Source organism: Opisthocomus hoazin, chromosome 3 (assembly GCF_030867145.1).
Source record: "Opisthocomus hoazin isolate bOpiHoa1 chromosome 3, bOpiHoa1.hap1, whole genome shotgun sequence".
Lineage (NCBI taxonomy): Eukaryota > Metazoa > Chordata > Aves > Opisthocomiformes > Opisthocomidae > Opisthocomus > Opisthocomus hoazin.
Window position 1 is genome coordinate 77,357,514 of NC_134416.1, and position 25,715 is coordinate 77,383,228.

General features: G+C 41.0%; 1 protein-coding gene across 8 annotated transcripts in view; it reads right to left on the reverse strand.

Moving 5' to 3' along the window:
- FHOD3 (formin homology 2 domain containing 3) overlaps positions 1 to 25,715 on the reverse strand; it is a 403,764-nt gene that overhangs the window by 207,704 nt on the left and 170,345 nt on the right. For all 8 annotated transcript variants that reach the window (XM_075416738.1, XM_075416737.1, XM_075416736.1 and 5 more), the window contains exon 4: positions 15,853 to 15,920. In XM_075416738.1, coding sequence (XP_075272853.1) covers positions 15,853 to 15,920 — 68 coding nt within the window. The remainder of the gene's footprint in view (positions 1 to 15,852; positions 15,921 to 25,715) is intronic.

Below are 25,715 nucleotides of genomic sequence, written 5' to 3' on the forward strand. Positions count from 1 at the left end.
CAAATAGATGCATCTTTTGTTGGACAACACCATTGTCTCATTCCAGAGAAACAAGATATATAACAATATAAGCTACTGAGTGAAATAACCACAATTCCATTTTCAGGTGGTAATGATGTTCTAACTCAGAGCACAGTTCCTTGTTCTTTAAACACCTTTTGTTGATACTTGAGTAGAGATTTTGATTTTGCATCAAGTGTGTTTGCATCATCCTTGAGCTGAGGAAAAAAAAAAAAATCTGTTCTGGATTGACTTGTAGTCTAATAAGCAAGACTGAAAAAACATGGAAAAGGAGAAATAACTGTGGTCTGTGGATTCTGACATTTGTTAATAGACCTAACATGCCTGTTTAAGAAAAATGAAAGACATTCAGATGATAAAAAAAAAAAAAATGGCCCTATGCTAGAAAAGTCAACAGTAGTTCAGCTTCAGAGATCTTCAGGTCGAACCCAAAACCAAAATAAGACTTTTAACAGCACATAGCCGTTAAGGGCTGTTGACATTCAATGAAAGATAAAAACTGAAATATCCATTATACCTTTAAGATGTTCCTCATCCTAAATAGCGAATGCACATTAGAGGATCACCTGGGTAAAAATTACCATTTAATTCTCATAATACCTGATGCTAAAGATCTGTTTTATGCTGGTGACTTTTTTTTTTTTTTTTTTTTTAGCAGGGACCTGCCCAAAGCAAATTGTGAGATCTGCCTTCTGGAACTTTTCCAAAGCAGCCAAAGGAGTAAACCACTACAGCATAGAGTCATCCCTGACTGAAAGAAGATATATTGCATGAGAACAGCAGAGGAAATAAAGGGGGTGAGGGACTCTAACCAGACTGCTTTTGGAAAGCACTGAATAAACAAATCAAACCTGAATTAAAAAAAAGCTTTTAAGGTATTTCTCCTTTCCCAAATAAAAGGGAAAAAGAAGGTATAATGAAGCAGAGTACAAACACATCATGCTCTAGACATAAATTTGAACTCAGTACATTATCTATCCCATCATGTGTATACGACGAGAGGAAAGAAGCAAACATCTGGAAAGTGCAAAGAAAGATGAAAGGCATCCAAGCCCATACGTTCTACATTGAAAGGAGAATGTTTACATCAGTTTTGGACTAGGATAATCTTTTCAGGCCCATTAACTAACTGACTTGCCAAGTTAGGTGACCTCAAGAGGAAAGGCTACTCTCTAGCAGTGCTAAGAGGTTCAGGTTTCCAGGAAAAGAGCATTCATTGTACAGAATATATGGGGTGTGTGACAACGATATGTACAAGTAGCTGCCACACGTGTGTGATAACAGTTAAAAGGAGGCAGGGAAAGGTTGTCATTTGCTATGGAAATGGACTCCTCCGCTAATATTGCAAAGATTTATGACCCCTTAATCAGCAGGCATTAAAGCACTGATGAGAAAAGCAGCAAAACACAGGCAAAGCTCTCTAAGCTTCCTGCTAAGCTCCTGCAACCGTAAAGATTGTGCAGTGACACAAACGCTGGCTACTTAAAAGTCTTTATGAAAAATATACCAGTGGCCTCTTTAGATAACTGTTTTACATGTTCATTCACAGATTTGGAATAGATCACGTCTCCTCGTTTCTTCAAGCATCTCAGAAGGGAGAGAAAACAAGATACGTTGCTTTGTAATAAAGCTCTATTTTTGTTCAATGTATAACGAAAAAGACATTAACTATATTCAAACTGGTGAGTTTAAAGCTTGCTTATGTGGTTGACAAAATGCAGAAATCATACTTTCACCTGTATAACTCAGCCTAGCTATTAAAAAGACTCCACAAACCCTGTGATCAAGCAGTCTATACAGGACGCTCATCTGCCACTAGCAGAGTAAGAGGTGTAGGTGGGATTTCCTTCTTTCCTACCCGCTCTCCTGTCTCTGTAGCTTTTGATGTGTTCTCTAATGCAGTTTTGCGGGGTCTTATCTGAAGGTGGAGATTGAAGACTTTTTTTTCAATGAATGGCACTTTGCAAGAATGCATCTTTTCTGATGTGCAGCTTCCATGTGCAAAGATAAATTGTTTACATACTGATAAGGATAAAACTTCCTGAAGCCTGCTATTTCTGTGGGCCATATGTTTGAAAACTTTAACCCCAAGCATGATTATTATTATTTTTCTGCTAAAATAAAGTTGCTTTGCTTCCTAGCAAGAATAAAGGTTTTGGAACACAGTTTCTCAAGGGCAAGTTTTAAAAATTTTTTTTCTTTTTTTCAAACTAACATGCATTAGTGAACGCTCTATTCCAAGCATTTGGGGAAACTGGATTAACTGAATATTCACATGTGGCTATGCACATACGTATTCCTCTCTTATGTGGCTAACAGCTGCACAGAGTACTGTCTTTCCAAGAAATCATAACAAGATGCTTGTCTACGAGATTTCCACCAAGGAGAACCTCATTTTTATGTATTTTTCCTTTCATAAACTACCCCATTGTTTCTGGTTGCTTGAGCCTTCCCATATTTAATCCTATTCTGTACAATCCTCTCATTTTTCTGTGACAAAGTTAAACATTGCACATTTTATAATGTTCATTTCCTTAAATACAGAACCATGGGGTTCCCCAGCCTGTGCTCTCCACACGACACGCTACTGAACAAGCCAGCAATCACATTCTGTACCGACCAAACTTTCCAGAATGCTGAAGTTGCAATAATCCAGCCTAGAGCAGCACAGGCAGGCAGGGTACCAGCCATAGCCACAAGAATCTTCTTGCTAAGCTTTGTCCATGAGCTTACAGGATGGGACTGCCCTCATGCTGAGGTCTACCAGTTGACGGACTTCACCCTCTGTCTGAGAAAGAGCTTCCCTCGCTGCTCTGTCACTCTACAACATCCCTATTAAGGGAGACTTAAACTCTGATTTTCTCCGGCCAGCTCTGATTTTGTCTGCAGACCAAAACCAGTAACTTTAAAGATATACTGCATTTGTATTTTAACATCGTAATAGTTCACCTAGGCAAAAGGCTAGATGAATATTGCCAATTCACCGTGCAATGTATCATAAGAGGAGAGCTGGAAACCCTACCAGGTTCACAGAGGACGAGCATCCTCCTGTGCTGCCTGAAATCTTGTGGGACGAGATGCTGGCAGTGCCCCAATACGGAGTCCTACAGGCAGAAAGGGCACAGCTCATTCAGACACTGCATGGCTCCAGAAATAAAAATTACTACTTTTTAAAAGGGGGAGCTAAGGGAATCTCTATCCATTGATTGTGTAACTATCAAATAGTATGCTGGTAACCTGGGCTATCCCCCTGTCCCCACTCTACGTTAATACATCGGAGTGAGGTCTCCTTGGAAACCCCCTTTCCTCAGATTCCCCTGCCAGGAGCACATACTGCACAGCAAGTAGGCAGAACTGAAACAGTAACCCCAGATGATTATGCTCAATGTGAAAAAAGGAAAATAACAAGGAAAAATATGTGGGACGCTAAAATGCCAGTGCACTCACACAAAGTCCCCTCCAAAAATATAAATGATGGCCACCATCTTTAGAACTGAAAAGACATTTTTTCACCCTTTTTTTTTTTTTTTTAAATCTCCTGCAAAGTCAAGATAGGATCACAAAGTTCAACTGGTTTTAGGAGGATTAAGGGTTAGGGATTAGGCTGCATTCATTTGGGGATGTAAATTAGTGGCAGAGGACAGCAGCTGGCTGATGAGGAAAGGGAGGGAAGAGGCAGCAGGTCAAAGGGCAAAGCACGCACGACTACAGGCTTTCGCTGGCATAAATCTCAAATGACAATACATCTGGTGCTCCAACAGAAGAAAGTAAAATGCAGGACTACTGCCCAATATATTTGAAAAGCCTCCTCTGTTACTAAGTGAATAAAGGCAGCACGATAAAATCCACGTTTCTGTTAGCAATAGCATCAGTGATGGGTAGGTCCTTATTCCACCCTTCCTACTCTAATTAGTGCAAGGACAACAGAAATCTACTGATCTTCTTTCCTTGGCATTCCTCTGGCTCTGAGAAACCCTCATGTATACAAAAACCACCCCAAACAACCCCACAGCTTGCTCCTAATCTGACTGCCCTGGGCAGCAGTAGCAATGTGGTCAAGCAGGGCTATAACCAGAAAGCACTTTCATTATCTGCGAGCCTGCATGTCCACAGGTTCCCCATATCATTTCAAATGCTTCTATGATGCTCTGTCTCCATAGCAATGAAAAATTAACAGCCACTCCCTCTCAGCCCTCCCTCCAGCTGCCTACATCTTTGACCCCAAAGTCTACTTTAGAAATATACCACAAGAAAGTCTCCACAAGAGTATTTTTAACTATTGTTACCTGCCATCAGTATGCATGACATCTGCTAATGTTACCAGCCAAATAATTACTCCCATTGACAAGACTACAATGATGTAGTAATAAAAGAGTTATGCTGTGCTCTATTAGAAACAGAAATCTCGGACCATTTCTGGAGTCCAGCTTTTTTACTGGCTAAGTGACAGGTTGCATTTTATAGATCAAGATTGGCTTGCAAAGTTTGCAGTTAGAAAAGTTCATTTTGGCTTGAAAACCAAGTAAACATAGTCAGGAAGTGATTGAAGGAGCATGGACCGCCAAGATATAATTTATAGTTATTTTCCCACACTTAAAACTATAGTTCTGTTCTTTGGACTGCAAAATTATTGATATAATTAAAATACTAGATTGCCAATCCAGAAGTGCACGATACTATCTAATTCAATTGTCACTGTTTATTTCAGTCCATTTTAAAAGCCAAATCATCTATTGCAAACAACTCTGGAAAGAAATAATTCCAAAATAAACACACAGGCACATACATATACACATGCATAAACTTAAGTTTTGTGAGTCCCTCAAGACTGTATTGCCATTTCAACCAAAATTATTTAAGCAGCTACAAAACAATTCTATGTGTGGACCAGATGAGCCAGTGGTTAAGCATGCAAGTCTTGTATTAAACCACAACTACTTTGAGTCAGGACACCACTTTTAGAAGACGAACCAAACACAGCTCTGAGGGGTAGCAAGAGTAAAGTCTTCCCCTGTCACAAAGAGTCCATCTCTCTAAGACAAGTATTTTCATTCCCCGATACTTGGAAACTCAGAAAATATCCCAAGATAAGGATGCTAGGCAAGTTCAGTTCCTCTGTCTTCCTTCCCCCAAACACTCCCACCCAGCACACCTAGAAGAACAACTCCTTGAGAACAAGGGTGCCCTGGACTGGGATGTCCCAAAACTGAAGTTAGTTGCTAGAGGTAACTGAGGGAACAGCAGAAGCATTGTAGTGGTGAAGGGTTTGATGGGGACCAAGCAGCCAGTTTGCCCCTCCATGGAAGCTCCTTCCCCTTGATATTTCTGCTGATAGCAAATGCTCTTCAGCCGCTTCATTGCCCTCACCGGCTGTGCCACAGCTTCCACTCCTCTGCCCTCCAAGCCTCTCCCTACACTCCTCCGGGCTCACTCCACGCTCCTTATTTGCTTCTCTCCCCCAGCCTCCACACCTTCCCAACTCATTACATGTACATCTGTGTAGAAGCATGACCGTAACGTGATAGAAAGACATCAGTATTTTTACACTGTTCCCTTTTTTCCTATTCTGACATCTATTTACACGGAACAACATTTTACAACAGCATGCATGGAAATGACCATCCCCCTTTACTTTCTGTGGGGTAATATCTTTAAGCCACCTGTAATGCAAAGTTTGGTTTCTAGCGATGGTTACAGTGAAAACTCACTCCCAGGTATCAATTTCATTGCATATCATTTCCATGAGTCAGTTGCCTAAGTAGCAATGACCAAATGCTAGCAATTTCTTTGCCAGCCTTTTAAGCACATCTGTGCCAGCTAATGACACTATAGTATTAAAGTATTAAAAAAACCAGTTTTCTTTCTTTCCAAGATGAAAACATTCAAATACTGTCCATACTACTGCTTAGTATGGATTCCCACCTTGGCACCAATAAACAGATACAGAAAGTCACCCGACAGTGTTTGATTTACAGCTATTAATCCCCCGTAGTCTCCCTTCTGAAATTCCCTCAGTCAAGAAAATAAATATTCTGTTGTTTCTCAAGAACACATTTTTTTATTGTACTAAAAATACCAGCAAAACAAATACAGCATTTGCTGGTATTTCCCTTTAGCAAAGCAGAGAAGCTGCAACACTTGTTATTTCACACCTTCTTTACAGAGACACATTTTAAACTGTACGCCTTTCTGCAGGTTTTTTTGGACAGTTGAAAGAATGCACACGGGCAAAATAAGTGTTTTAATAGTTAACATTACTTTACAAATTAAAACACGTGAAAACACATCCAATAATTAATACCTTGAAACAAACATGCAATTCTCCTACAGACAGTATTTCTTCAAGCTTGAGGAAATTAAGTATTCTAATCTGAAAGAGGTTCAGAGATCTTTGGGTTTTTTTCATCTGTCCAAATGTTTAAAAATACATAAAACTTAAAACAAGACATTTGTATGAATAACTTTTCAGTAATGCAAGGACTTCTAAAAGTCTTTCTCTAATTTCTCAAATCCCTCCAATGACAGATACGCAGATACCTAAGATACCCAGCATTAGCCATGTAGCTAACCCTGTAGCTGTCCTTTGGCATATGAGCAAAAATCTTGAGGAAATAAGTAATAGATAAGAATCAAATCCTGCTTTATTAGATTTGTTGATATTCCTCAGAGTCAAATCAGTGTTTATTAGGCACAGTTAAGGTATGTTTAGTGCATTAAGTTCCAGCCAACAAACACAAAAAAAAAAAGTATGGTAGCAGGTAGACAACAAATACTGCACACATTTATGAAATTATTTAAAAATTTAAAACTTTCTTCGCAATCTCTCTTTCTTCCTTTTTTTAAAAAGTAATTTTGTCTAGTGAAATTAAAGTAACTTCTTGGAATAATTGCTCTTTCCTACTGGGCATCCATGAAAAAATGATTAATTTAAAATCTGAAAACTTTCAGATCATGTTTGTATTATTTTATCAAGGTCCAATACATCACTTATTACCACTCATTTCCCATTCATTTACTACTTTTTCTTCCTTAGTGAGACGCATCTCATCTGTATATGAACGAAGAATTGGTCTTTAAGATTTTGGATTTCCCTTCATAAAGAGTTTTCTTTCTCTTGGATACATACTATGAATTCTTAGAAGACCAAAGATCAAAATCAACATGCAGCCTTTCATGTTTAAACCTTTCTGATAGATAAACAGTCTGTAAAAGATACATGTTGGCATTTACACATAGCGAAGGAAATAGAAGTTTGCACTGCTAAGATGAAAACAAAGATATCTTCAATGGATGTCATTGAGATCCCCACAGAATCATTCATGTTTGAAGCTGATTAAAGACAAATCAAAATTTAGAGAGGAAGGGTGCTTAGCCTGCACAGCAAAGGTGCTCCCATGCCACACATATGTTGTTACTTTAAGTCTGCTTTTTACAGTTACCAAGATCAAATCATTGTGATTCTGCCTGATCTTCACGACCATCTTCCACAACAAAGTTCTGTTTCCCTCTTACTCTGAGCATGGTGTTTTCCTTCTTCAGTGACTTTGGTTAACAACTTCACTACTTTCACATAACCTGCGTGATTTCTGTATCAGATGATGGAGCTGCAGGTAGAAAGCCATCTTACTGTGACACTATAACGCCTGCTTCTAGTGCTTTAACTGAACTTCACCTTGTAGTTGCACAATGCTACGTTCACTTGAGAAAGATTCCAGAGTTATCATCAAGTTCTACCACTGAAAACAGTGGGTTACCTGTTTGGGCTGCACAGAGCAATAAACTGATGCATTCCGTCTTTCAGGAGAGGGAACTGAACTGTACTACTATTCTTAGGACAACTTGAAAGAAATAACATGGAAAAGAAACTCTACTACTATTTCAGCAAGTTGAATGATTGGACGTAACTTTCTGCTTTCAATATTTTATTATTTCAGTTAATGAAGGCGCAGATAATTATAGGACCTTTTTCCACTGTGAGTGCAAGATCTTGAGCAAAGCATTTGACACTGTCCCACAGGCCATCCTTGTCTCCAAACTGGACAGACGTGGATTTGACGGATGGACCACTCACTGGATAATGAATTGGTTGCATGGTCACTTTCAAAGAGTTGCAGTCAACACCTCAGTGTCCAAGGGGAGATCAGTGACAAGTGGTGTTCCTCAGGGGTCAGTACTGGGACTGGCACTGCTTAACATCTTTGTTGGGGACATGGACAGTGGGATTGAGTGCAACCTTGGCAAGTCTGCTGATGACATCAAGCTATGTGGTGTAGTCAACATGCTGGAGGGAAGGGATGCCATGCAGAGGGAACCCTGACAGGCTTGAGAGGTGGGTCCGTGTGAACTTCGTGAAGTTCAACAAGGTCAAGTGCCAGGTCCTGGCACATGGGTCGGGGCAATCCCAAGCACAAATACAGGCTGGGTAGAGAATGGATTGAGAGCAGCCCTGAGGAGCAGGACTTAGGGGTGCTGGCTGACAAAAAGTTCAACATGACCCAGCAAATGTGTGCTCACAGTCCAAAAGGCCAACCGTATCCTGGGCTGCATTAAGAGAAGCGTGGCCAGCAGGTCAAGGGAGGTGATTCTGCCCCTCTACTGTGCTCTGGTGGGACCCCACTTGGAGTCCTACATCCAGCTCTGGAGCCCTCAGCACAGGACAGACATGGACCTGTTGGAATGGGTCCAGAGGAGGGACTGATCCCAGGGCTGGAACACCTCTCCTATGAGGAAAGGCTGAGACAGTCGGGGCTGTTCAGCCTGGAGAAGAGCAGGCTCCGGGGAGACCTTATTGCAGCCTTTCAGTACCTGAAAGGAGACTTCAAGAAAGCTGGAGAGGGACTTTTTACAAGGGCCTGTAGTGACTGGACAAGGGGTAATGGCTTTAAAAGAGGGTAGATTTAGACTAGATATAAGGAAGAAATTGTTTATTATGAGGGTGGTGAGGAAGGGGCATAGGTTGCCCAGAGAAGCTGTGGATGCCCCCTCCCTGGAAGTGTTCAAGGCCAGGCTGGATGAGGCTTTGAACAACCTGGTCTTGTGGAAGGTGTCCCTGCCCACAGCAGGGATGTCAGAACTAGGTGATCTATAAGGTCCCTTCCAACCCAAACCATTTTGTGATTCTGTGATTCTGTGAAGAAGTATGGAAGCAAATAGAAGTCACACTTCCCAAATCCATACAATTATTAGCCAGAAAAGCTTTGGTTGCCTCCCCCTATAAAGACAAAGCATTTAGAGATAAATGAACAAAAAAAGTCCTGCTGTTGCTGTCTCTGTTTAGCTCAGTCCATCTATCTGTACACACTCAACCACCAGGTAAAAATAACACTGAAACTAGAGACATTCTGTGCTATTGACTTGATGGGGACAGAATTTAATCCTTTGCATGCTGAGTAGACAGCACACGCATCAATACATTGTGGTTTTTTCCTCCCAGTTAATAGCGGAATTAAAAATTACTAGAAAAGTCACCTAGACCAGACCCTACCAGTGATATTCTTCATGGCAGCTAAGCAACAGGTAACAACATTCATGCCCTGTATTACATACCTGAGGAAGTTAAAACCAACAGGCTCCATACACAAAAAGGTTTCCTGTTTCAATTCAGGGATTTGCACAAATTAGAGAATGAATAATAGCAGCATCCCAAATTTGTCGGCTATGCTTGTGGTGGAAGTAGTTCACATTTTATGGTCTCATTAAAAACTGTTTAGATCTCTGTCCATAACATTGCCTAGGCATGAAGAAGACACTCTATTTGCCAATGAAATTGAAAAACTGATTTTGACATTTAATGTGTCATATCTGGTTTATTTATAATCTCTAAACAGTAATGAGACATCCTTTGTAAAACAGGATTAAACAGATATGTATACTGTTACATGGAACTATGGTGAATTAGATTTGGGACGGAAATGAAGGTTTCTCTCTCTTTCCTGACTTAATCAAGAACCCTTCCAAGAGGGCTCTTAAGGGGAGAGGTGGCAGCCTGTCTCACAAGCGATGACAGCAGCCCCTAAATCAAGTGTCACACAGCTTCAAACCCTAAGGAGTCATCAGTCATGCCTGCAAGAGGGGAAGGAGCAGCCTCCTTCCTTAAGATCAATGAGGCAGACACAGAATACTCCTTCTGCTCTCCTAAGGATGATTGATGACTCCTTAGCAGCTGAAGTGTGTGACATTTGATTTCACTCACTGATAAGATTGTGTCTATCCAAACACCTTCTAGTTAATGTTTCCAGGGCCCCTACATAGCTGTTCTTTGTGACATTTTACACAAAGCTCAATTGTTCAATGATTAATGAATTTATCAACAACAGAAGAAAATTCTGTTAAAGAATTTTGTAACTGTGTTGCTTGATATTCTGATCACAACACAAAATGGGAATCTAGGCTTCCCAAGAAAAACAGCGGGAAGTTTCCTGCATTTGTCAAATGTGGGGAAAACAGTCCTAAAAGAAAATTGGCTTTTTTTCTTTAAACTATACCCTTTATAATATTTAAAATATCACTTCAGAATACACCCTTTAGGTCCGCTTTCCAGAAAACCTAATGCATTGATTAGTTAAAAATATTTTCCAGAACTTCAAGCATCAGATTTACACAAGATTACAGATTTCAACAGACTTGAAACACGCTTTATAGCTTTGTTCTTTTTCTTGCAACACCATATTCTTACCCAGTTATTTCTTATTTCAAAACTATGCAGTCAGTATGGTTTGAAACTATACTTTGTGATGCTTTGTAACTATAAGGCACACTTTTGTTTATAGGTTTTAAAACATGCCTGCTTTATACTACATCTAGTCATATCAGAGGTCTTGTTACTTATTTCATTTCACATAAATTGCACAGCGCTATTTGTATATATTGTAGTGTTTGCATCTCAATTTTTCTGGCTTTAAGATTGATACTGAATTAAATGTTTTCAGCAGATGTATTTTTCTCTCTTTTATGATACCATGATCAGGATATGCAAAAACGTTTTTCGACCCTGATTTTGTCAGTGTCGTGTTCAGCTGGATTATACCCTGGATGCCTTTGGGAGTTTTAGCACTTTGCACAAAATTCATGAGTCTCTGATAAATGAAAGAACCAGGTAGGTTGGAAGTCTGTCAGAAAATACATTCAAAGGGATCCAAACTGTACTCCAACAGGTTGTCAGTTATATTTGTATAACTTTTTCCAGTTCTTTTAAGGTCAAGTGCTTCATATACTCCTAGTCTGAGCATTACTTTCCTTACTCTGTAAATTTATTAGTCAAAAAGCATACTAGTAAATCAGAAGAAGAATATTGCAGTATGCTTCAACAAAAGATGATGAGTGTGGCTGTCTTAACACTTCAGAATGAGTGACAGGAACAGAATGGCATTATTGTCAAAGAAAAATGCTCCACATAACCTTTATCATTTTGCCAAAGCCAGCCCACCAGAAGAAACCAAAGAGAAATTTCAAGTTCGGACTTGCCAAATGAATCTTTCATTTAAAATGTGAAACAAAGGCATTGCTTTTGCCAAACATTACTAAGCTTCGCTGAGGCCTTGCATGAAAACCCAAGACCTCTGACTATTCGGATTTCGTATTTGATGTAAAACTTGGGCTTATTCCCACTTAATGCAAATAAGAGACTGCACGTTACCTTGAAACTCTTTAAATTAAAAATGATACTGACACAGAACTGTGCCAAATTAACTCAGCTATGATGAAATGATTATAAAAACATGGTGTTATGAACTGTCTTGGCACTTAAAAGACATTATGGAGTCTCCATAGCACTCTGAAAATTTGTTAAAATGAAAATAAAGACTGGTTTTGAAGCGAACGTTTTATTTCTGAAATATTATACTCTTAAGGAATTTAAAATACTAAATATAATGAGATATAAAATCAAGCAGATATTTATGTTGAAAGATATACTTTTAAAAAAACTTTTAGCATGATAGATTTCTAATGCTGACATACTTTAATGTAATAGACTAAAAAATAAATTAGGTATGACCTTTTTCACAATAGTGTTTGGTCTATAACATAAGATAATAATATTAACTTGTATTTTTCTTCACTGAAAAATTGAAATAGCTTTTCTTTCTAAAGCAGGTAAAAAAATCATCTAACATTTTTTGTCATTGTTCTTTATGAGATACTCAAAAGATGCCCTTAGAAATGCTGGTAACTGTTAAGGACAGCTAAGTTAACAGGTAAACAGGAGTTGACATCATACAGGGTCTCACTGTCCATTTTGAATTATACTACTACAATTCTTGATCATATGATATGAATACTCTGCAGCTTGAAGAAGACTTTCTCCTCAATTATCCACTAATGAGAATCTGTAAATCTGCATTTTGAGAGTATATGAAGATTTTCTGAAGGGTGTTTGTTTGACAAACAGCCACATTTCTACCAGAAGTAGCTACTTAAAGTGCTTATAGACAATTCCCAAATTCCTTTCTATCACATACATTAGGAAGCAGACAAGTCTAATTCTTCAAGGAAAATTATGTTCTGAAACTGTCAGACAGGCTTCACTTAAAAACTAAATTCATACACAGATATGGGTTTGTGTGCATCACTTTTCCCTTCCCTCTCATTACTCTCAAACTCAGTCAACTCCAATTAAATTTATTAGGATAAATACTTAAACAACATGAAACCAGCTGATCAGCTGGAAGACAGAGATCTTACTGATGTGTTCACTGAAACCACTGAGCCCTGTGTGCTCAGAAATACCTACTAGACTTCAAACAACCTACATGGAAGAGAACATTTCTGAACAGCCAAGCTGGGAAAAGTGGGAGGTATGGGAGGTGCGGGATGGGTGGGAAGAGAGGCTTAGCACTCACTGCTAAATACGCATGAGTGCCCAGGAAATTCAGCGAAATACAAATACTTCCCAGCAACAGCTGAGGTGAACAAAAGAGACAAAACCAGAGAAGACTCTTGGAAACCTGCCTAATTTCCTCTGAGCACACAGTCCATCCAATTGGCAAGCTCACAGGAAAACCCAACTTGCATCATTGCGACTCTCAACCAGACTTTCCCTGGGAACGCCTTGAAGATACAACAGTTTTCCCCATCTGTGGCCATGAGATGACCAGACTGCTTTGGAGCTGGAACTCCTTTGTCCAAAAATTTTGAAACTCAAGGACTTTTTTCTGACCCAGAAGACATCTTCAGCTACCAAAGTTTTCCATGAAATGGACCACCCTTCACCATCTACTCATACTGTTCAGAAAGTCTTCATTGTGGCATTTTCTAAATTCTGAATGCTTGAGTTTGAAACCTGCAAAAAGCCTTGTGTGTTTTGGAAATCTGCAATTCTGCAGTCTCTCAGAATTGCTAAATGTCGGTATTCTTCTGAGAATAAACGTCTATTTAAAACAAGGCAAAAAATGCTGAATTAACAGCTTGAAATCCTTGCACCTACCTATTGTAGCTGAAAAACATTATAGGTTGCCATCCTCCATTTGGATCCATGAATAGAGAAGGAGAGGTGCTTTTCTCATTGATTTCATTTATATTTACTGACAGAAATGAAATGTGTTATACTGAACTCCATTTTAGGATCACATTGGCAGTATTCTTTAGTTGTCAGCAACGTCTTCTTTTCACTTTTTCTGACCTGTTTTCTCCAATAAGTTTCCTTCCAGTCCTGCAGCTTTCCCGAGTCCTTCTCCTCACCCAGTAAAAACAACCCAAAACCCAAGCTTTTAATCACTTTGTCATCATCAACACCACTTGTCTATCACAGTAGTTACTTCCCCACAACACCCAAAGTCCTGCCAATTTCAGGCCTCCTCCATAACGAACACTCACATTCAAATCCATGCCTATCACAGAATCACAGAATAGTAGGGGTTGGAAGGGACCTCTGTGGGTCATCTAGTCCAACCCCCCTGCCGAAGCAGGGTCACCTACAGCAGGCTGCACAGGACCTTGTCCAGGCGGGTCTTGAATATCTCTAGAGAAGGAGACTCCACAACCTCCCTGGGCAGCCTGTTCCAGTGCTCCGTCACCCTCAGAGGGAAGAAGTTCCTCCTCATGTTCAGACGGAACTTCCTGTGCCTCAGTTTGTGCCCATTGCCCCTTGTCCTGTCACTGGGCACCACTGAAAAGAGCTTGTCCCCATCCTCCTGACACCCACCCTTCAGATATTTGTAGGCATTTATAAGGTCCCCTCGCAGCCTTCTCTTCTTCAGGCTGAACAAGCCCAGTTCCCTCAACCTCTCCTCGTAGGGGAGATGTTCCAGTCCCCTCACCATCCTCGTAACCCTCCGCTGGACTCTCTCAAGTAGCTCTTCATCTTTCTTGAACTGGGGAGCCCAGAACTGGACACAGTACTCCAGATGAGGCCTCACCAGGGCAGTGTAGAGGGGAAGGAGAACCTCCCTCGTCCTGCTGGCCGCACTCTTCTTGATGCACCCCAGGATCCCATTGGCTTTCTTGGCAGCCAGGGCACACTGCTGGCTCATGGTTAACCTGTCGTCCACCAGGATACCCAGGTCCCTCTCCACAGAGCTGCTCTCCAGCAGGTCCACCCCAAGCCTGTACTGGTGCATGAGGTTGTTCCTCCCCAGATGCAGGACCCTGCACTTGCCCTTGTTGAACCTCATCAGGTTCCTCTCTGCCCAACTTTCCAGCCTATCCAGGTCACGCTGAATGGCAGCACAGCCTTCTGGTGTATCTACCACACCTCCCAGTTTGGTGTCATCAGCAAACTTGCTGAGGGTACATTCTAACTCTTCATCCAGGTCGTTGATGAAGAAGTTAAACAAGACTGGGCCCAGTACTGACCCCTGGGGGTCACCACTAGTTACCAGCCTCCAACTAGACTCAGCGCCGCTGATGACAACCCTCTGAGTTCTGCCATTCAGCCAGTTCTCTATCCACTTCACCGACCACTCATCCAGCCCACACTTCCTCAGCTTCCCCAGGAGGATATCATGGGAGACTGTGTCGAAAGCCTTGCTGACGTCAAGGTAGACAACATCCACGGCTCTCCCTTCGTCTACCCAGCCAGTCATGTCATCGTAGAAAGCTATCAGATTGGTCAGGCATGATTTCCCTTTGGTGAATCCATGCTGACTACTCCTGATAACCTTCTTTTCTTCCACTTGCTTCATGATGGCCTCCAGGATAAGCTGCTCCATCACCTTTCCCGGGATGGAGGTGAGGCTGACCGGCCTGTAGTTCCCTGGGTCCTCCTTCTTGCCCTTTTTGAAGATTGGAGTGACATGAGTCACTACCATATCCTTCTCAGCTCTCTGAAGTATCTTTTCAGCTAATCAGTAAATCACTTCCTCTTATCTCAATCTAAATTCTAATAACTTCACAGCTCTCCCAGGAGATCTTGGTTCCTCATCAGATCAGGTGCCATGTCTCTCACATCCTTTTTCAGGTTTTCATGTGGCTTAAACCTAGTCTATCTGTCAATTATCAGGCCAATGCTGGGCCATCACCTCAAGCCATGTTTTCCTAGCTCCTCTTTCCACATCCGCTTCCCAAGCTTTCTCAATACAGAACTATACCACTGTCTAATGAGCAGCCTAAATTTTCATCTAAGAGTCCCAATCTTCTTCTCTCCTTTCTTGGCAGGTTCCAACCACTAACTCTGCCATTACTGCACATCTGACCCTGCCTTCTGACAGACTGAAGGAACAGGGGAAGGCTTGCAGACCATAAAGAGAAAAGACTCTATAAAGAAATTTGCTAATTGTACATTACAAATGAGTCTTAAAAGTCTCTTTTGCCAGAAACTATAAGTTATTCCCTACATTAAAAAAAGACATTTAATTCATGTTCAAATCACAGAACGGACAGCCATTATTTGCTCACCTGAAATATTTGTTTCAAGGAGAAAAGTGCCCGTCTCAGCTCCCGTCCATTGGAATTGTAAAGTTTTTCTGGGAATAAAAAAGACAACAGGAGGAACTTCAGCATAAACAAAACTGACAACATGGCAAAAAAATAGTACAGATTTCAGAAGAGTTGGAGTGAAAGAGTCATAGCACCCACTTCCCATTATGTTGACTGCTGTTAGAGAAAGCAATTTTGTTTTTTATATATACAAGACTCATTCAATAAAAAGTACAAGTAAAACTCGGGTTTAGTTGTCCGTAACTTCAGATGGCATCTTCCAGGTACATTCACAATAGCTTCAACAAGATCAGTGAGAAACAATGCTTTCGAAAATATGTAGAAATACTGCTCTTTCTGCATTAAGGTAAATTTAGGGTTTATTGAAAGTATCAGATTAGTCTCAAAAGACTCAACTGAGAGCGCTCTTTGCTTTTGTTATCAAAGTTAGAGCCACTGAATCCCATCCTTGACTGCCTTCCTTGTAGACATTCTTTTCTCATGTTCTCATCTTTCTATTGTTAAATCCTTTCTGCAATGGCAATGAATGTTAATACCAGAAATAGTCGGACAGTCTGTTCTAAGCATAATTCAAAACAGTGTTTTATTCTCATGAAAACTGATCTTGATCTTTTTCTAAATCAGGCAGAAGCCTTCTTTTCATCGTCCAATACTGAAATACATTACTTCATTTATTCCCCTACTAATGCATACTCATAGAAATAATTTAAAGAAGACAAAAGCAACTCCTCTGCTATCTTTCTGAACCCTGCCACAACGGTTGTGGCTTTGGAAGAAGCCTTGGACTACTCATCTCAGGTTTACTATTGTGTATTTGGAAGCGATTTGTGACTCTGCGTGGATGGAGCAGAAGGTACGCTCTTCAAGTCTTCCTGGCCGACTATGTTTGGCATGTCCGACAGAGATGGACTATATTCAACACGTCTACAGTCCTAAACTGAATTTTATTACACTAATACAATCTGAGGACAAACTACAAAGCAAAATCAAATCTTCAGTCACCTGTCACGATACACATTGCCTCACCCATAGATCATCGTGAAAGGATCTCCTCTGCAATGGACAGCGGTCAGCAGGTCATTAGATCAAAGTTGGAATGCCCATGGAGTGGGCATATTCTTATGTGAAAATGAAATACCAAACCTCAAAGTTTTATTTCTTACTTTTCCTCGTCTATTTCTCTTTTAATTACTACTTTACACTACAAAATTGAATTAGATTTTATTTCCATCTCTCACGAAGCGACAAAAAAGGCCTACCATTTGAGGATTCAATGTGTTTATAACTCAGCAATCATTTTTTACTTCAATCACAGAAGGCAGGTTTTAATGTTTGAAAAACATTTCTTATTCCCAACAGTCATCTTCAACCAAAGGAAAAAAGTGAAGTAAAATTTCAGCAAAACTTACACTTTTTTTTTTTGTAAACTTTGAAAGTAGTTTTGTTCATCCCTAATTGCCTCTGATTTCAAAGGCAGAACGTGCAGAACTGGCAAAACTATTGATGTTATAAGTTGTGTCCTTCCTTGCACTGTTTATAGATTCCTGACAAAACACTGGAGGAACAGATCTCACGTCAAGCCATAAACTTAGAGGTATACTTTAATTAGTCTCACTTCAAAACGCGTCGGCATGTGAAACTACATTTCTTGGCAGGATAAAGGGTAATTTTGTCAGGAAAGCTTAAAGAATAATAACAGTCTTTTAAGACCCGGTCTGTCAGCTTTACATGCCATATTACACAAAATATTCCTCTTTGAAAGATACCTCCATCTGGCATTTGTTATTACTAATTTCCCTCTATTCATAATTCACCAGCATCATTATGAGCAGAATCCCTCCAAACAAGGCAGTATATTATCATCTTAATTGAGAGAGGCACCACTTCTTAAAGTGTTGGCAACTTTGTACATAAATATCAATGCACTAACAAATGCCATCTGTCGGTCTTGGTCTAAAACAGGAACAATCATCATCCCGGCCCCGGGTAAAGTCCTAACGAACCATTGTTATGATACCATAACGCTGGTTGCTTTCATTGGTGCATGCAGATTTTTGGTATGTCTCAGAGGAACAATGTCAAACTTTTTTCTTCTTGGTCTTTTCACTGAGCGTATCATCATCCTTGGCAATCAGCACAAACAATGGTCTCCCTGCTCGCATCTAGCAAAAGAGGACAGAAGTTATTCACTGCAGTTCCAAAATGGGTCTATCGTTAGAGCTGAAGAATCAGTAACTACTGGAAGTATCAAGTTTGGCAACAGCAGCGGCAACAGGACAGCAGCATGTATCGCAAACACTTGAACTGGTCTGACACCCCTTCTGAGAAGCGACAGCCCAGGTTAAGTCATCTCCTTTCTGACAGCTACTACCAGAGCGCAGCAGTCTACACAGAGACAATGTAGATGGGCAGATCTCTCCTCACGTGGAGCTAATCTTGTTGAATCTGCTCAGAAATGCAAGTTCCTAACCTCTTCACCTGATTCTCTTACGCATGGGCAGTACACTGTCTGTCTACGTGAGTCTTGGCTTCCAGTTCTCACAGTGCTGGCAGCCATCAGAAACATTCATGGAGCACAACCCAAGGAGGAAAGCGAGGCGGTCACTCCTCAGAGTCCTGTCACAACAGAAGATGTTTTGGTTTAGAAAATCACAGTCCAGGGCAAACCTCATCCAAGGTAAGAAAGCCTGCGTAAGCCAAGGTACAGCAGAGGCCACCATATAAAAGCTTGTACTTTTATTGTATTTCTGTATGCTGTTCTTCAGAAAACGATAAATGCATACACTAGATTACAGCGCAAGGATGCTCTGTAAGATGCTCTCAAGGCCCTACAGGATCCCCATTTGTCAACAGTAATGTTAACACCACAAGGACCTCGGGGCTTGTCCCACAAGCCCCAGACTGCAACCAAGGCTATGAAAATGCATCAGCAGAAACTGAAAGGCAATAATCACCTGTAAGCTCTTTTTCTATGGTAGAAAAATCCAACTAAAAAAAACAGAGAGGGAAAGACACTTTGCTTATGATGTTTTCACACTGAAGATGATTCAGCAACCAGATAGCAAGTGCTTTTTGATGCCTGCTGGTTTACAATATCAGTTTAAAGAGTTGCCCTCTTTTAAACCGACTGAGAAATACCCTCCCACGTTAAAGCACAGAGGTGACTATAATTCCCATGGTGCATCCCTGACAGAGTTGTCTTTAACTGAAACAAATGATGCCTACGTCTTTCAAACAGCATAAAAAAAAAAAACAGATAAACAACCTGCTGCTATCACCAGAACCAAAAAATTCTGAGGTGCTCCAAGGACAGCCCAAAAAACCTACCTGCTCACCACCTTGTTATAATGTGTTGTAGATAAGCTTGAATACGTACACCAGGGCTGCTTTCTGCCAGAAACAGAACCTCCGAACTTCAAGCAGGAACACTCACTGCTATACCTCTCCCTGAAGCTTCATGAGTCACTGGCCCTTAGGTAAAACACATTTCCCATCCTTCCCCGGGTCAGACACAGGTTGGAGACATGCAACGCTCATACACTTCAAGATGAGAGAAGATAAAACAGGGCAGAGAGTTTGAGACATCTGACTATATCTAGCTATTAACACTTGAATTTCTGAGTTATGTCGTGATCAGTCATCCTATTGCAGTTCTTTTTTACTACTTTTCTTCAAGAAATAAAGAGCTGCATCTGCGGCTGTGAAAGAGATTTAATTGCAGATGATAGAAAATTCTCACGGTGGATCCCTCTGATGTTAACTAACGCTAGAGGGCACTGCTTATTTCTTTATTTTATGAAAGCAAAGGCACTCTGTCCTTCCATGGGCTTCCCACTGATTGAGCAATACTGTTTGGGATGCTGAGTCAGTGCTTCATTAACCTTGAAACCCTGCTTTTTATCTGTAGACGGTAGAATATCCTGAAACATTAAAAAGCATTACCACTGCTGACCTCAAACATCCCAAATCAGAGTCAACTCTTGAAACCATCTGATAGCCCTGGTGTGGGCTTCAGTTTTATCTACCTTTCTGTAACAAGCAAGGGTCACGTTTGTCAAATCATCCTTCACATCATAACGAGTAGGTGTCTATTGTTCAAAGACAAAGAGATCCCCTTAGCTCACCACTTCTTTCTACAGGCAGAGCGCCACAGATAACCGGGCTCCTGATACTGGTGGACCAGAGGCAGAAACTTACAAGCGCCTATTTCCTTGCAATGGCAGCACTTTCATACTCTAAAAGAAAACCATTATATGTCACTCCGGGTTTTTGTTTGCTTTTACTTTTGTAAAAATAACCCTCCTACAGAGGAAAACAAGAGAACTGATGCTAGGTGAAAAGGGATTTCTCTAGGTGAATTTGGTACAAACGTGGCAGTGGAGGAGAGGCAGTTTGGTTTGCAATCAGCATATTTTCAGAAAGGAAGAGAAGCCTTTAAAGACCTTTATTTTATTGGACCACTGGTAGCTTTCAAAGGGGATTCTATATTTTCAAAGACGACCATCAGAGGCTCAAATTTCATGGGGTATTCAACTCTTTCAACTACATGGGAAAAGGGACTTTTGAAAGAAAATAATAATTGGTCTTTATATTTTTAATGAAAGTACTGACTTTTCTTCTGCTTTCTATGGGAAAATGAATGTTTTCAATCCACAATAATAAAAGAAAAATCAGAACTCACTGAATATTGCTTGGTTCAGTCCCATGTGTTACACCTGACCTCTGACTGACACGGTACCATCCTCCTCCCTTCCTCTTCCATCACACCCATTGAATTAGTCCCTTGGATATAGTAATTTATGTAGCATCAGCCTTTTGAGCTATTGGCAAAGGCTCGTGAACATCTGGCTGAGCACAAATGGGAGTTGCTCTGCTTCACTTGCTGCTGCCTGAATGACCTCCACATCTCCCATACATGCCTCTTTTCTTTAAACTATAATTTCAAGACGAAGCTCCTTTCCTTACAAAAACATAAAAGGGAGATTAACTCCACATTTGATTACATTAGCAGGGTACCTGGAGCACATCTAATTAAACGACATTCAAAACATTTCCTTCCATTCATTTCTAAAGTTCTAGCATGGGACAGAAGCAGCAATATTCTCCGGCTTCCACAAGCAAAGTGGCTAGTACTTAGAAACTAAAAACTTAGTTCTTGTCCCTGCAACAATGAATAAAACACTATTTAAATGTTCACTAGGAAGAAGTATTAGTGATAGAAGTAACAGTAAGAGTCTTACAGAATTTAAATGAACTGTCTAGGTTTCCACCAGCACTGATGAGAGGAAAAGAATGAAAGAACAAAGAAAAATGTTTATAGCAGTAAAAAAACCTCTTTCTGCAAATGCCAAGTACCACATTTCCAAATCTATTACTACACTATTCCAGTTTTAAATGGATGTTATTCTACCTGAATGAATTTCCATAACTACTAAACTAGATAAAAAATTTGAGTAGCACAGCGAGAAGTCAGGCACACAGGTCCAATCCTACAAACAGGCTTCCGGAAACAGCCCGGCAGACTTCACCGGGTTACTCGAGTGGGCCCACAGATACACATAGTGCTGCAGATCTATAAAACAACTATATATAAAACTAATTAGTGCACTGTGCCAGTTTTTCATTGTATGTCCAACAAATCAAAGCAGTCCTCTAAGAAAAGACCTGGTCCTGTGCCACGAATAGGCTTCTCTTTTTAGTTTTGCTATTGTCCACAAAAGCTAGTCATAAATGTGTTGGCCAGACAAGGCACTCTACTTTTCCTCCCAGACCCCCTAGAAAGTACTCAGAGAAGGGATTCATTCACAAGCACATCGCCCACTATTGCACTAACACAATTGCTGCTGAGGTTACTTCGTTTTGCACACTACAAATCTTCCTTTTTTCTCCAAATTTGATCTTATTTTCTCTCCGCAAATAGTTCGTTACGCATTAATTAGCACAACACGTCACACGTGAACTCCAGCTATATATTCTCCGACTGATCCAGGGATAAATCATTAGCACTCAGTGAGGGCAAGGAGTTTTCCCATATTGAAGGACCCAAGGACAAGCAAGTGGCTGCATACGAATTTCAGGAAGCCTGGCCACGCAACGCCAAGCCCACGTCACTGTCAGCGCCGGCTGCTTCGGAGGAATGTGCAGGCTGCCTCTGAGGAATGCTGCCCTGTCTCCCCATCAGAGCAAAACCTCCCTCCCCTCCTTTCCATTCAGACACACAGCAGCTGCTTAGCTAATTATCCGGGACAGTGGGTCCCCTCAGCGAGCAGGGGATCCTTTGTGGGGAGAGGATCCTCTTACGCCTGCATATGAGAAGAGCTCCCCTTCATGCCTGCATCCTTATTCCCTTCCTCTGTGAAGGACCCGCAGGCGGGGAGCGGGAGGAGGGAAAGCCACAAAACAGACTTGGATATCCTTTCCTACGCCATGCCCTGAAGTCACGCTGGCAGAGGCTTAAAGCAGAGGGTGCAAAGAGCCACCTGCAAACCCCAGGGAGCCAGCCCACGGGTTGGGACAGGCAAGCAGGGAGAACTCCACATCAGGATCTCCACTTGGAATGAAAAATACCCGATACGGGCATCTCTTCAGAGCAATTTTGTATGCTGGCGCTTACGGAGTTTCCAGCCTCTGCAAGGGCAGAAGCCTGCTTTCCCACCGCTGCGAGAAGCCACCAGCAGAAACAGCCCCCTGGCTTCCCACAGTGTAGAAACCCCACTTGGGGAAAAAGTATTGGAGCTAACCTGTTCTGAATGTTTCTCTGAAGTGCCAAATGTCCTAAGTTCTATCACAAGGGAGTTAACATAAAACTGTCATCCCAAGAACAATTATACATTTAAATTCAGCAACAAATGCGTCCACTCTTCCAGGTGCAAGTGTCCTCCCCGTGAAGCATATCCCGATTCTTGCTCCTGTATTTCCAAGAGATGTGAAATGAGATACAGTCATTGGCAGGAAAAGGAGTAAAAATAAGAAAACTCCAGAGGACTGAGCAGCAAAGCGATCACCTTGAGGATGAGGAATCAGAGACACGCAGCAATAGAGAAACCATGCAAAACAAAGCACAGAAGAGCAGAGGGGAGTCTGTAAGAGGGAGAACAGATAGCAGGAGACATGAAGATCTGGAGTGCCACTAAGAGCAAAACAATAACGCGTAAGCAAAGCAGTAACGCTTGAATGATCACCTACAGAGAACCAAACTTAAGAATTCAGAAGCATGGAAAGCTGGAGTGAGAAGCTGAATCTTTGTGTAAAAGGGAGAGAGGTAAATCATCCTTTCAGGGTAGATCCTTTTCCTTCTGAACAAATCATTCCTGAACGTCCTGGAGAGTCCCTCAGCCTTGGTTCCAAGGTTTTAGTTGATGCCTGAGATCCACTATCAACATACAGATAAACTACAGCAACATCCAAGCAATTCAGTGAGATTTGGCTTTTACACATACAGCTGGTAGAAGGGACTTTCCAGTCTTCACCATACTCCACTCTGGGAACCTAACAGGTCTAAACTAATCTCTCCTTCTGATCATTTCTACCAAGCTCACATTTATTCTGCTTAGCTTCAAGCAAACCATGTGTCACGGACAAACCATTAGCCAGAGTTTCCCCTTCACAAAGCTCTAAATTACTATCCTTTTGCTCCTACAGATCCACCCACATGCACATGGAACTAGGAATCACATTTGTCACACTATCTGTACACACTGTGGCAAACCAATGCTAACGATTTATGCTAAAAGGAGATGCTAAAGTTCAGCAGGTGTTTATATAGTTAAGTGCAGAAGAAAACCTGCATCTGCTGGATCCTGAGGCTTATAGTGATGAAAGCTGGCACTCTCTGTATGTTGCACTGTGTTATGCTAAGATCTTACAAACTGATGGTGTCAAAACAACCTTTTGCTATTTCCACTTCTAACTTACTTAGTATATTAAGGCCCCGCTTACTCCTAGGCAAGTGAAAGAAGGACATTTAAGCCGATGTGGCCTGAGTGTCAGATGAAGCTGGCTGGCAGAAAGGGCTAGTACTTTTTCCTGTAGTTTTATACCTCTGTGTTTGCTACTGTTTTCCCAACTCTATACTACAGAAACCTGTCTTAGTTGTTCTCTACCACTGCTGTGGAAACAAGGACGTAAGTAATAAAAAAGCCCAAAAGCAGAAGAGCACAACAGGAGGATTTACTTATGAAGTAAAAATTAGAACAGGACATTAAAACCCAGAGTCAACAAGGAATCACCTAACTGCACAGAAAGCGGCAGAAACAACCCCAAGATACTTGAATGGCTCAAGCATCTCAATAATTAAAAAACCCCAGGCTTTATAAATTAGTTGTCTCTGGAGAGATACAGAAAATGCAGGGAGTGTTCACTGCAAAAAAATTCTTTTTTAGAACTGCTTTCAGGGTCAGACTGGAGCCGGGGAAATTATTGCCAGGCCAATGCCACAAAAAACATTTGCTGCCCTCTATGAGCTGAAAGCTACAAACAAACTGGAAGAGCAAGGCATCTCTGAATCCACTTACCACTTGAATATTGCCACACCTTTTCTTTCCACTTCCCAATTGCTTCTCTCACATGTATCCTTTCTGATTTTGCAAGCCAGAATACAGAATTCCCCTTTACAGTTATATTTCCCATCCAGTCTGATATGTACTGGTAACTCTGGACACATGGGGAAAGCCTGCTGTTGGAAAAAACACTGTGTAGGTCCACAGACACAGCTCAGATCTAGAACAAACTGCTCGAGAAGCTCAGTCTTCCTTCCTTCCTTGAAATAAAAAGCAACACTAGAAAGGCACACACGAAAGTTACAGTCTTGCCAGCACACTAACAAAATAAAGATCTTTTGCCTCTTCAGCCTTTTCATCCCAGCTATGGAACAGGCACCGTAGTGTACTTCCCTGTGATGATTTATTTATACAGGTCCTCTCCACTGCAATGCAAAAGGCACTATTATGCTCTTTTGTTCTGAAGTGCAGGAAATAGTACTTTGCGTTGATAACTTCAAAGGAGGGCACTTCTGCATGTCCAGAAAACGCTGTGACTGCTCTTCTGTAAAAGTCAAAGGGTTACAGAAGGGAAAAGGCTGCGTAACAAGGTCAAATATTACAGCACCATATTACAGCAAGTGGTGACGGAAAAGACTGAAGAGGTCATCTTGTTCATCCCCCCACTAATGCAAAATTGTTCCTTAGAGAGTAATACAGTAGGAAACTAGTTGTTATACTAAAATATAGGTTACATAATTCAGGAGAATGGGGCCAGGGAAAATCGCTAGAAAAGAAAATAATATAGAAGAACTTACTGCTTTCTTTAGAGATTACTGTAACGAATCTGAGGCTAAATAATAATCATAAAAAAATGTATGTTGAGGCCAATCCTTAACATTTGTTTCAGTTTACAGCTAGGTCTCTGAATTGCTGACCTGTATACTTGTGCCTGAACAGGCACATCAGTGCCTCTTGGATTACAAGTACTTAATAACAACATGCTAGTCGTGATTCGCATTTTCTGGTGTTATTCCATTTTAAACACAGTGCCAACATGCTGCCCCTGCATGCTCAATCACTATTAGTAAACAAAGAGCAACAAGCAAATTATAGCTATCTACCACCCAAAAAAAAAAAAAAAAAAAGACAAATTATTTAGGCACACACCTGCTGTCCCTAGAATTACGGATGCCTTATCTGTGCTGACAGCTTGGCATGAGGCAAAACATCCGAGCACAAAGACATCACAGGTTTGTGCCAAGAACATGAATGAGCTCCTGAGCTTCAAGTTCAGACCAAGTTTTACTGTTGCATAAGATGTCCAAAAATATGTCTGAGGCT